Source organism: Tyto alba, unplaced genomic scaffold (assembly GCF_018691265.1).
Source record: "Tyto alba isolate M040663 unplaced genomic scaffold, T.alba_DEE_v4.0 Super-Scaffold_38, whole genome shotgun sequence".
Taxonomy (NCBI): domain Eukaryota; kingdom Metazoa; phylum Chordata; class Aves; order Strigiformes; family Tytonidae; genus Tyto; species Tyto alba.
In genome coordinates, this window is record NW_024881313.1 from 15,878,673 (window position 1) to 15,891,556 (window position 12,884).

Below are 12,884 nucleotides of genomic sequence, written 5' to 3' on the forward strand. Positions count from 1 at the left end.
CATAACAATATTTAATGAGCTTCTTAAAAGATTAATTTCTGAAAATATCTGGAAATTTCTAAAAATTACTATGTTTTCAATTATAAAAGAAATAAGGGATTTATCAATTTCTCTGTGGGGAAACCTCTGGTGTTGATAAAAAATAAGTGTATACTTAGCTATTCTAAATCAGAAATGTTAAAAGTAGAATGCTACTTTCATGAAAACAAAAGAATAAAGATTTTTAAAGGTTGTTATGAAAAGAAAAAATATTTCAAGTGTATTTTTTGATGATTTATAACTATCCTAAAATATATATTATTTGAAACATGTTTTAGACTTTGAACTTTAAAACAATGTAGTAGGTTTTTTATTCTCAAGGAATTCTGTCAATTCAGGTAAATAACTGCAGGCTCTACAACAAATTATTTGTAATATCATCCATTTTAGCTGATGTTTATATTTAATCATGTTTGGAAATTTTTTCCTGAAATCACTTAACTTGTATATAAAGAAAATTGAGAAAATTGGTTTAGGTCATTTTAGAGGTTTGTGTATCTTCTTTGAACTCTAGGAGATAAAGTAGTTCGATTACCTGACCTTCAGGTGGAGAGTAAGAAAAAAAAGAATCACATAATTTTTTAAAAAAAAGTCCCACCAAAAAATCTGAGGATCATATAAAGCCACATTAACTATGTGGCACTTTTATGTTTTAAATTTATTCAATATGATAGCGTGAGCATTATAATCTCCCATGGCAATCTCTACTGACATCACCACGCGAAGGCAGATAAAACACCTCTAAAGGACAGAACCTTTACATGTGCTCCTCAAAAGACTGGGAGAATATGGGACGAAAGGGCGAGTTTGTGCTGAACACTGTTTATTAGGAGAACGATAAATCAGCACATTTGAGCACAGAGGTAAATGCCAGGGGACTCAGAAATCTCCTTTCCACATTCACCCTGAACATGAAGCTGCACATTTACCTGCCCAAAGGACCCGGTGCCCCTCAGACCCCCCTCGGGAGCAAAGCCCGACTGGAATTTAGAGATCCAGAGATCTTCACAGGGAGACACCAACCAAGACTTCAATTCTCCTTCCCCAAAAGTGAAGTCTTTTGCATGTAAAATGAGACAGCTTATGCCCCTGGAACCTGAGGAGGGTTTTCTGTACAAAGCTTGTTACAGCTGACTAAATATTAGGTTAAGAAAGAGAGAAAGAGAAAGAAAAAGAGAGAAAGAATGAGAGAGAGAGAGAAAGGAAGAGAATGAGAGAATGAGAGAATGAGAGACAGAACAAGAGAATGAGAATGAAAAGAAAAGAAAGAAAGAAAGAAAGAAAGAAAGAAAGAAAGAGAAAGAAAGAAAGAAAGAAAGAAAGAAAGAAAGAAAGAAAGAAAGAAAGAAAGAAAGAAAGAAAGAAAGAAAGAAAGAAAGAAAGAAAGAAAGAAAGAAAGAAAGAAAGAAAGAAAGAAAGAAAGAAAGAAAGAAAGAAAGAAAGAAAGAAAGAAAGAAAGAAAGAAAGAAAGAAAGAAAGAAAGAAAGAAAGAAAGAAAGAAAGAAAGAAAGAAAGAAAGAAAGAAAGAAAGAAAGAAAGAAAGAAAGAAAGAAAGAAAGAAAGAAAGAAAGAAAGAAAGAAAGAAAGAAAGAAAGAAAGAAAGAAAGAAAGAAAGAAAGAAAGAAAGAAAGAAAGAAAGAAAAGAACCAACCTTGTAATGTGATGTGATTTTTCACATTTTTTTTTAAAAAAAAAGCTTTGATCTGTGTATTTGAATCTTTGACACTTTCACATTTAAAGGTTATGGGGCTTGTCATTAACTTCATCTTTTTCTGATAAATCATGGACTCCAGAAGTTGTTGATAAATTTCTGTGATTTAAACTAAAATATATTATGAGCATAATTGAAGTTCTTACAAAGTGTGCATGGTGTCCTGCAAACACCCACATGCCACTGGCCTTTTGCTTGAAGGCGTGAGTGATAATAGCTCCTACTTTTCCCCAGGGGAAATCAGAGGTGTCCCTTCAGCTCTCAGCCAGTTTCCCCTTACCAGCCCCCCCGGGTGCTGCTTCTAAACCTCTCAAAAATAGCAAGGGCATGTGGAAATGCTGGGGTCGGTTATGAAGCAAGGAAGAAAAAATTGCATTTAAACTGTAGGATTTCATATATGCTCAGTAGCACTGTGAGTCCAGACAGAGTAGTTATATGCTTCTTTCTGATATGAATTACTTTTGTCTGTACAGTATTACATCTATTTTTTTAGTTGTTCTAAATTGGTGCATGATGCCAAGTCCTCGACATACCTTTCTGAGTTGTAAGCCTACTTGGTTAAATTGTGCTTCCTATTGTAAGAAGAGATCTGCGTCCTCTCCTCCCAGTCAAACCACCGTACGAGCTGATTCTGGAGCTGAACCATAATCGTCCTCGAGGTCCAGAAAACCATGTGCTGGAGGGCACCAGCTGGGAGAACTGGGAATTAGGAACTCCAGATGCGTGTCTTCCCCCATGGAGATGGAGTAGATCAGCATCTGTTTTGTGATTTTTTTATTTTTTTTTTTTTTTTTCCCCCTGCGGTGAATTTCAATATTTGTAGGAATCGGCTCCCTACAAAACGTTCTCTGCCTCAGAGGAGGGGCTGACCCGGCGCCCGGCAGCCCCTGCCCTGCTCGCCCCCCGCCCCGCGCAGCTCCCGCGGCGTTGCCAGCCCGGCGGGGCGAAGCCCCTGGGGGGGCGGCCGGGGGGGCGGCCGGGAGCTCTTCAGCAACGAACTTTCTTGATGCTTCCCGAAACCATTCATGGGCGCTTACTTCCTGCCGGAGCTCTGCGCTCTCTGTGAATGGAAAGTAGCAAAAAAAAAAAAAAAAGCACAGAAGAATCCGTTGGTTTTTTTTTTGTTTTTTTTTTTTGGTTGGTTGGTTGGTTGTTTTGGTTTGTTGTTTTTTTTTTGTTTTTTTTTTTTGGTTGGTTTTTTTGTTTTTTTTTTTTTTCTGGAGGAAAAAAAGCCAAAAGCGTTATTTCCCAGGAAAGGGAAAAAAAAACACTCAAGCAAACGCAACCCCCCCAAGGGGTTATTTCCCAGCGCCTTGCACACTAGGAATGAGTCAGGCTTCTCAGTGCTGCCGCAGCCGGCGGAGCCCACGGCCGTGCAGCGCCGAGCGCGGCGGGGCCGGGGCCGGGGCCGGGGCCGGGGCCGGGGCCGGGGCCGGGCCCTGCCGGGACCCCCCGGGGCGCCTCGCCCGGGGCCGGGCCTGGCCGCGGCGCTCGCGGCGACCCTTGCGGTATGCGGCTGCCTTTGGCAGAGGCACATGAAGGATTTCATTGAGTGTGAAGACAGAGAGCAGAGACAGAAAGCAGAAGGAGGCGGCTGCAGCCTTTGTAGTCGGGGAGGAATGCGGAAATGTTGAAGCACTATGTCAAACTTTTTTGAAACGGGGTCAAGTCACATTCAGCCAGCGTGGGAAAGCAAGGGAAAAAAAAAAAAAAAAAAAAAAAAAAAGTTGAGGAGAGGGAAGGAAAAAAAAAAAAAAAAAAAAAAAGAGGCAGCAAGCTGCTGCTGCTCCCAGGCTGAACAGAGGCCGAGGGAGCGAGCGAGGGGAGGCAGCGCGGCGCGGCGCCGGGGGCAGCGGCGGGGGCCGGTGCCCGAGCCCCGCTCCGGCCAGCGGGGCTGCGGCCGCGGCGCTGCAGCTCGCCGGGGGCCGCCGGCCGCGATTTTTCTGTCGCGTTTTCATTTTCCCCGGGCAGGGTGAGGGCGGGAGGAGCGGGCTGGGGCGCGGGGGGGCGGGGGGGGGGGGGACGACGACGAGTGCGAGCTGCCTTCTGCGCCAAGGTGCAGCCCGGCGGCGGCGGCGGCAGGAGGATGCGAGCCGAGGGCGGCCGAGCCGCGGAGCAGCTACCTGTGTGGCCCGGGCGGCCGCTGCCGGGACCTGCCGGAGACATCGCCATGTGAAGGGGCAGACCCCGGGCCGGCTCTCCACCCCGCCTCGCTCAATGGGAGGTTTGTTTTAGGGAGGACTCACCCCCTCCCTCCCCAACCCCCCACCCCCCCCGGGGCTGAGGATTATTTGGGGATCTGGTGGCGGTGGAGGCGGCCGTGGCGCACACCAGGTAACGCGGGGCGCCCATGTGCTCCGCGCACCCCGCGCGGCGGCGTGGCCCACACGGCGCCCCGCGCCCGGCCCGGGGAACCCACGCCGCGGACCCCCCTCCCCCCCCCCCACCCCCCGGACCCCCGCCTCCGCGGACTGCAACGCGGACGCGTCCCGTCGGCGGCCGGGGCGAGGGGCAGCTCGCCCTGCCGCGCCGCTGCACCCCCCTCGGAATCGGCGTGGGGGCGCCCCGCGTGTCGGCGGCCGCGGAGGGGGCCGCGGGGAGAGGGTGCCCTCCCGCGGAGCCGCCGGGTGTGTGGGGGGGTGTCCCCTCAGCGTCCTGCCGAGCAGCCGAGCCGGACTCCCCCACACTCCGTCCCCTGAGAGGAAGCGGGGGTACGCGGCTGCACCGCGTGTCCTCCGCCGCCACCCCCTGCCGCGTGTGGGGCACCCGCGGAGGAGAGCTCGGTGCCGAGGCGGAGGGAGTGGGGGACCGGGGGGTCACCCCCGGTATCTCGCCGTGCCCGGGGAGGACGAGCGGTAACTTTCCACCCGGCGCCGCGGCCGCGCCGAGGCAGGCCCGCCGCCCCCGCGGCCACGCACACGCGCGTCGCCGCTACCCGCCGCCCGGGGGCGCCCTCTGCAGCGGCGCGGGGCGGGATGGGCTGCGGGCGTGGGGTGCGGGGCGTGGGTGAGGGGTGCGGGGTGCGGGGCGCGGGCGGCCCCGGCTGGGGGGGTCCGGGGCAGGTGTCCCCCGGCGCGGCGGGGACAAGGCGCGGCGGCCGCGGCGGTGGGTGCTGCCCCGTGGGTGCTGCGGGCGCGGAGGGGCGCGGGTTTGCCCGCTGGACCGGGCGGAGCAGTGCGGTGGCAGCTCTGGTGGTGGCAGCTGAAGTCGGTGGGGCAAGGTGGTGCCTCTGGCTGCAGCCGGGGAAGAGCGATGAGCAGCCGGCACAGGTTTCCTTCAGCTTGCTCTTTTCATCTGCATCAGCATCAGTGTGCAGAATACCTCTGGGTTTATGCGTGGATTCAAATTAAGGGATCCCCGACTGAGCTATGGGGGGGTCTGTAATCCTAGCACGGTAAAAATGCAATGTAGGAGAAGGTTACAGACCCGGGGATCACCATATCACTATATTAAAAAGAGGCAGGGGGAAGCGAGGGGATTGATATGGAGCTTTGTGAGCAGAGGGGATTTGCCCACAGTCCTGCAGTAAGCATGGATGAAACTGGATGCAGAAGGAAGCACTTCTGCTCTCCAGCCTCATGCACTGTACAGCAGAGCATGCTGTTCCTGAAGACCATCTTTCATCATCCTGCTCTGCAAGGAACTGCCAGTCAGTCACACATCCAGCGGTAGCAGTATCCACAGCCAAAACCCCTGCATGTTAATAAGTTTGCTAAAGTGCACATTTCTGAATCTACCTCAGCACACAATGCTCGGTAGCATATTATTATCGTCATTTAAATATATACATCTTTCTTCTCCCCACAGGCACTTTGAGGCAGGCACTTCTCTCTTGCGATGTGTTCATGCAGGGCTTAGCGTAGGGAAGATCAGATAAAGGCTGAAACCTCCAAATGCTATTATTTACAAATAAGTAACAGTAGTACAGTATGGGATATATTTCCAAGACTCTACCATGTACACTAAAGAAATCTTTAAGTCCTGCCGTCCTGATAGAAGTTGCTGGACATAATTTCATCTCATACATGCATAGTTAGCTCTGCCATCCCCATCACCCACGTCTCACAGCGTTGTCGTATTCAGCCCGTTGCTCAGTAAAATCCCACAGCACGCGGTTGCTCTGTAGCTGTGTTGTAGCCTTCTGTGCAGACTGTGATAACTTTGTAGTGTTGTATCAGCCATGCAGGGTTGTTGATACATGTGTCACCCTGCTGGTTCACATCTTCCTTTGCACCACGTTTTTGCTTTGCATGTAGCTATCTACTGTATTAGCTTAACTTTCTCAGTTTTTGAACAATGCAAAATAATGAAGTAAACTAAACTCACTTTTCTTGCTTGGTTTGTCCTCCAGATCTGGTTGTCTTTACACAGACAATGCTCCCAAAGACTGTATGATAATTCCTGGTGGCCGAAAGAGGAGACACACTGGGGCCCGTACAGAAGAGGAACGAGAAGAGGAGGGCAAGAGTTTCCTACTGCCCCTCTGGCAGAGGTACCTAGTGCACGGTCTGTCCGCAAGGCAAGCAGAGTACTAGTTTGCAGAAAGCAAGCGAGACCAAGAGCCACCCCAAGGCACTTGGAGCACGAGAGGAAGAGGAGCGTCGCCAGCATGGATAAGGACAGCACGAACCTGGCTGACCATCAGTATGAATGTGTGGCTGAGATTGGAGAAGGAGCCTACGGAAAGGTGTTCAAAGCCCGAGACTTGAAGAATGGAGGTCGATTTGTTGCGCTGAAGCGGGTACGGGTGCAGACCAGCGAGGAGGGGATGCCGCTGTCTACCATCCGAGAGGTGGCAGTTTTGAGGCACCTGGAGACATTCGAGCACCCCAACGTGGTCAGGTGAGGAAGTGGAGCAGGCGCCCTGTTCAGCGGGGTCCTGCCTTTAGTACGTGAATTGGGCAAGCAAGAGTTTGGGCACAAAAACAGACTGGACACTAGTTTGGGTTTGTGGATGAAGTGAGTGCTAAACTGTGTACATGAAGCGTGGTTTGAGGTTTCAGCAGGCCAGGGTGCTGCCTGCCAGACCTCACCTCATCCCCGCGCATTGCCTCCCACACACACAAACACCCATCTCCAGAGGCATAGGTGTGTGACTTAAGTGTTTGAGTGGATGGGCAAGGAGCCATATATACACTATTTCCTCAGGCATAAGAGAGAATGAAAATAACCCAACGTCTTTCTGGTTTTGTCTCAAGTATTAGTTCTGCCAGCTGCAGCTGATTTTTAGCAGCTCCATTATCAAAATGGCAAAGATTATGAGAACAGTAGTGGAGTGTGCGTTCCACCTTTTTAGATGTTTATAGGGGGTTGTAGAGTATCTTGTAAAGAGAAGTAACAGCTTAAGACTTCAAGCTTTGCAGGCAGCCTTATGGTTAAATACTGTTTGACTGGTCCTAATTTCACGGCATGCTAATGACTGTACTACCAAGAATGCAACAGTAGAGACATCAAGCCCTGCTTGCAAAATGGTGGCAATGGCCCCAGGATGTCCTTTTGGTCATGTCAGTAGCATAAACCCCAGATAAATGACCTGTGTTCTTGAACAGATTCTGTCAATGGTAAAGCTGGCCCTACCGTAAACTCTTGCATCTTTCTATAACTGTAAACCTCCAGTAGCCTGTGAGCATCTTTTATTAATATTACGAACTTTAAGAAGTAAGCTTCACTTTGCAGATACCCAGGTATGTAGTGATTTGAAACCGGTCAGCATTTTGCTGATGGTGCTGTATTAACAAGAATATTTCCTGTTATTTGTGTTATCGTATGCACATATTGCATAGCAAAAGGAAAATACTTTATACTTTGCTAACACCAAGGCTCTTTTAGTCCTAGAGAAAGAGACACTCTGAAGTTAGAGGTGACCTTCAAAAGGTCTTGTAGCTGGGACTCTCCTGTTTTAGGGTCTGAGATGAGGGGATTATATTAAGTGGAAGAGGAAGGGTGAGACAGAGAATAGTATTTAAAATGCAAAAGTGAATAGCTAGAGAGAGACATTCATTTTTGTTCATCTCATAGCAGCATAAGACAACAGCCTCATTTCTGTCTAAACAGAACAGGCAAACTATGTGTATTCTGAAATACTGACAATGGAGTGCACCCAACTCACTGCAGTGAGCGATGAGATACAGGCTGCAGCTCTCACTTTTCCATTGCTAATCAAGCAAATCCATAATTTGGTTAATAACCATTATTTTGACTGGTGCCTAGTAATGCCAGAGGCTTAGTTGATAAATTTCCAAAGTGGGGGCATCTTTGTGTGGACAGCATGTCGTAGTTGATCACCGAATCAAGTGGCTTGGTTTACAGAGGAGCACACACAAAGTTCTTCCTTGACAGTAGAGGGAAAATTGAGAGTTCTCAAAATCTCTGAAATCCAGCCCAATAATTTATGAGAGTAAATGAGGATTTAGTTGTCCAGGTTTAGATAGGTACGTATTTGAAAATTGTAAGCCTTGTTTGGGAATAATTCAAGATAACAATACTTGCGAATTTTTCTGCCATTGAGATCTTTCCATATGAAGTAAAAGATCTTTTTAAAGAGTTTTCTAATCCTGAATTCAGAAAAATTATGCAAATAAAATTCTTGTTTTCCAAAGAGCTATTTGATGGACTGACTATGCAGCTGCAGGCTTGTTTTACTTGGGTTTAAGTGTGCTGCAATCTCAACATACTGTTGCATAAATACATTGAAACTTAAAATATTTTTACAAGTTTGAACGAAAATTCATTCTCTGCAAGCAGTAAGTATTTCAGCCAGGAATATGAGAATATAGTTTCAATATAAAAATCTCTGAAAGTGCGTTCCAGGTCCTCATAGTGGTGCGAAGCCTGTACCTTTTGCCACATAAGCAGCATTTCAGATGCAAGGGGTTGGTCTGTGACATGTCAGGATGCTTGGGACCTCAGCTACACACTATTTTCCACAAATGGGCAGGGGAACATAAGAATCAATTTCAAACATTATCTCTTCTAACATGGGAGGAATGCTATTTAAAAACTTACTTCTATTGTGCATGTTTTTAATCTGTAGAGCAGATGAAGCTATAAGTAGCACTTTGGAGTGACTGAAATCATATCCTTATAATGAAAGATTATTTGAAAATATTTAAATGCCCCGCTTCCGTTAGAAAATACGGTAGAAGAGTTTGTAATTTATTGAAATTAAAGGTCTATTTTTGTGTTATGTAAATATACTCAGAAAAGGAAATACTGTAAAAGAAGATCTGCAGTTTCAAGCAGCTGACCTAGCTGTACTTCATTATTGAACATATAATGCTTACAAAAATGTTCATTGTTTGGGCATGCACTCTGTAAAATGGTATCATGGCCAGGCTACTAAATAAAAATAATGTCAAATGAATTATCTACATCATATTCAGCACTGGGGTAACAACACAAATATTTGAAATTAATTTTTTTTGATTTTGAGGGGATGTCTAACTTTTTTCTGAATGCTACAGGCAGCTAGCCTGAGAGAAATAAGTGAGAACTGCACATATAATGTTGAATCTGTTACCTCTGAGTAACGGCATGTGTGACCCATGAGTCGCTCAATGCAAACTGACAGTCATTCTGTGAGTCAAAATTTAGACAGACTTCAAACAGATGAGCCGCATACACCCTGTGCTTGGCTGTGGTACTCTGGCCTCAGCTGACGGCAACAGCAGAAATCACAGGCCACATGGAATTATGCTGAACTCAAATGGTAGGTCTGGGCATCTCCAGAGAGCCTAGTAAGGAACTCAACTGTCCAGGGCTTCTCTGTTTCCATGAAGCAGTGCAGAACAAGAGGTAGGGTTTGGTAAGGAAAAGCCTCGATACTTTACTAGGCAGAGGTAGACTTGCATGGCTTTGTTGACCACAGAGCCAGGATGCAGGACCAGCATGGCTACTGCAACCCAGGCTTGTCGTAGCGGCTGTAGATTCCCTTCCTCTAAAATCCTGAGAAATGCTTAGAGCCAAAACTGGTTTCCCATGTTTGGCATTGGGGATGGAAGAGAATTTTCTCCATAGAGTAGAAATGTCTAAATAGCAAAAAAATAATTGTAAACAGAATATTTATCATATTTTTCCATGCTACTCCTCTTGCTAATTATGAGAGCTTTGTTTTGCATTCCTTCTCTCCAAGTCTACCGTTTCCATATTTGTACAATGAAGAGATGTGTTTTTTGCAGCACAGTTGCTTTTACAAGGATAGACAATGAAGTTAGATAAGACTTCACTGCAGGATAAAGCAAAATGAGGTGCAAGGTAAGAAGTGAAAGGAAGTCTCATTTTCGTCAGAAAAGTGATGGAAGTGGAAGTCTCTGGACTATTGACTATAATGGAAATAAGGTCTGGAGGGCTGATCTAAATTTTTGTAAGAAAGACTGTCAAAAATAGTATGCGGAAAAGCATGGGGAAAATACAGTTAAAAGGATGATTGCTATGTGCTTAAAAGCCTCTCCTGTTCACATTTGCCCTTGTATAGAGTTCTTCTCTGTCAGGACACCTTACTCTATTTATCTTCACAAAAGAAAGTAAAAAATAGAATCTTCAAGAGTAAATCTTACTGTGAATTGCTCTAAAATGAGGTATGTTGTAGGCTTTGAAATGTCTTTTCTAACTGGTAAGATGATTAAAGTGCTCCTCTAGCTCATCTTTCAGATAATAAGATGTAATGCTTTACTAGAGCTTTACTATATACAGTAGCTAAACCTGGCAAAAGTTGGTCCAGCACTTATGTAGCTTAGTGCTGTTCTGTTTGGGAAAAATGAAATATACGTAGACAAAGGGCAGACTTTGCCAGGAATAAATGACATATTAGATTCAGGAAATTCCTGTGTGTAAAACTGGGAGTATTCCCTGCTGCAATATATCTGTAAAAATTCTTCTTGTGATTATAATGCTAAATTCAGCAATATATTGTGTTCATTTTATCTCTCTTCTCCTGGTAATCAGATGAATAATTTTCTCCTAATGTTGATCATCCATCAAATAGTGAATTTGCACTCTGGGAAGGTGATACACAAACCAGAATACTATAATTCTTGCAGTGCTTGTTTTCTAACGTATATATATTTAACAGTTTTAATAGTGTTAAACCTTAAGCAAATAGAGCAAACCTGCAAAGCTGCATGTTTTTGCTTCCTGGCTCATAAATTTTTTGATAAATAGAACTTTCTTCGTATTTTCATGGGTTAGTAAATCATCAGTTTTAAAATAACCATAATTATATCAAATATAATCTATTCGAATATAATCTAATCTGGGTTATTATTTCAGACATAAGTGTCAGAAATTTTGCCATTCAAGGTCATCATTACCATACAGTAAGTAATTAAAACTCTTAATTCTTTCCTTGTTAACTTGCAGAATAGGTGCCCCCACTAATTGATTTAGGTTCAACAGTGACCCATTCAGCTGGAAGTGTAACTCTATTCCTCAGCCTTTTTGGTATATGGATCAGTGTGGGGGAAAACCAGTAATTACGAGTATTTGCACAGTTATGCCATGTTCAAGGTTTTATGTTCTTTTATATCCACTGAAATATAAATGATACTGTAAACTGCCCTCTGTGGTACAGCAATACTGTCATGCTACTTTTTCCCTGCTTTTGCAGCCGGGGGTCCATGCTGTTATCTCTTGGTATGCACTTGAGTACTTGATGGAGCCCATCAACTGGTTCCCGTGGCAAGGCAACCTCAGTGTGGGGGGAAGAGGCTGCGGCACATGTGACTCCCCCATCCCCATGTGCCCTGACAGAAAGACCAGCACTCGACTCTGCTCAAAGGTCCCTTGATGTGTAGAATGGCTTGGTGCTTAAAATCATGTTATACTTAGAAGGTGTCTTTTTGTAAGTGTCTTAAAATTCCCTGTCTAATCTTATAGACAGAGCATTCAGAGATACCTACAGCAGCTCAATAACTAGCTAACTGTTTGGAAAGCAATCTGACCTTGTAGTTGTTTTGCTTTGTACTGTTTGTTAAACTGAAATGATATGGGAACATACAGAGGGAAAAGAATTTCAAAATGCAGTAGCTAGTTTTGTTTCTTTTTCCAGTCTGTGGTGACACTGATATTGGCTGCCGGCTTTATTACTGTAATGTTAACATGCTTAAAGGATAATCTTCTCAAAATCAGTGAGATGTTCCATCCCATCATGTGAAGCATTTCTATTTTAGGGGGTGTTTGTCTCCAGTGAATTCTGCTTCCTTCCTTACTTCCTTTTTCTGCCAAGCTAATGTTAAACTTCTAGTGTGTGACATCGTTCTTATGGATCAGCAGTATGCTGTACAATTTATTTTTGTGTAGTGCCACTCATATGGCATCTGGCAGGCCCCTGGAGAGAATGAAATGGTTACCTGTACATTGCTAGGTGCAGAGATTGTCTTGCAGGCAGGGAGAGTGAAGTAAGATGCAAGGATCGAGTGAAGCAAAAGAAACTGAACTTGAAACTTGCCAAGGCGAAGGGACTCATGTGGCAGATGAGCCTCAGCTGAGGTAGAAGAGGTGGGTGAGTAATGGGAAGGAAAAACTGAATGAGCTTCAGAGTCGGTTGTAGTCTATAACACAAACAGGATGGTCTTCAAGGCAGATGTGAAGACAGAAGTGCTCAGGCGGGAGAGAGGCATCTCCAGGTCTGGAGACTGGTGGTGGTCGGAGGGGAAGGGAGATGGTCCCTGCATGGACCAGCCGCTGCCGGGAGGGACACTGCAAAGGCCCTGGGGAGGGAGGGGCTGCCTACCTGAACAGATGGCTTCTCTGAGGGCAAGAGGGCAAAGGGGAATGATGTGGTTAATGCTGAACAGGGTTTGGCAGTAGGTAGGATTTGGAGAAGTTTGCTAAATTGGCAGAGGACATTGTGAAGTGAGTGCACATGAATGCTGGTCTGTCATCATCTGCTTGCAACCCTACAGTACACAGAATAAGCACATACATGGAAAATAAATTATGTTCTTCCTGTCCATATGAATTGTTTATTAGTAATGGATGTGATGATTTAGTTTGAATACGTGGTCTGCCAGAAACAGGACAAGATAAGATCATGTCAGGAAGGAAGAGCTGAATATGGAATAGCTTTCTGAGCCTTAGGAAATTCAGTTTCTGGAGTGAGTACAAGCTTTCTTCAAAAAGTATTTTATCTTATTCT

General features: G+C 45.5%; 1 protein-coding gene across 4 annotated transcripts in view; it reads left to right on the plus strand.

The window, feature by feature from the left end:
* The first annotated feature begins 3,771 nt into the window (after positions 1-3,771).
* The window catches only part of CDK6 (cyclin dependent kinase 6), a 142,696-nt gene continuing 133,583 nt past the window's right edge, over positions 3,772-12,884 (plus strand). Inside the window, exons 1-2 of one of the 4 annotated variants that reach the window (XM_042801771.1) lie at positions 3,772-3,974; positions 6,102-6,592. In XM_042801771.1, the coding sequence (XP_042657705.1) occupies positions 6,360-6,592 (233 nt within the window). In that variant the 5' untranslated portion in view covers positions 3,772-3,974; positions 6,102-6,359. The other 3 variants (XM_042801774.1, XM_042801773.1, XM_042801772.1) reach the window with 3 other exon arrangements.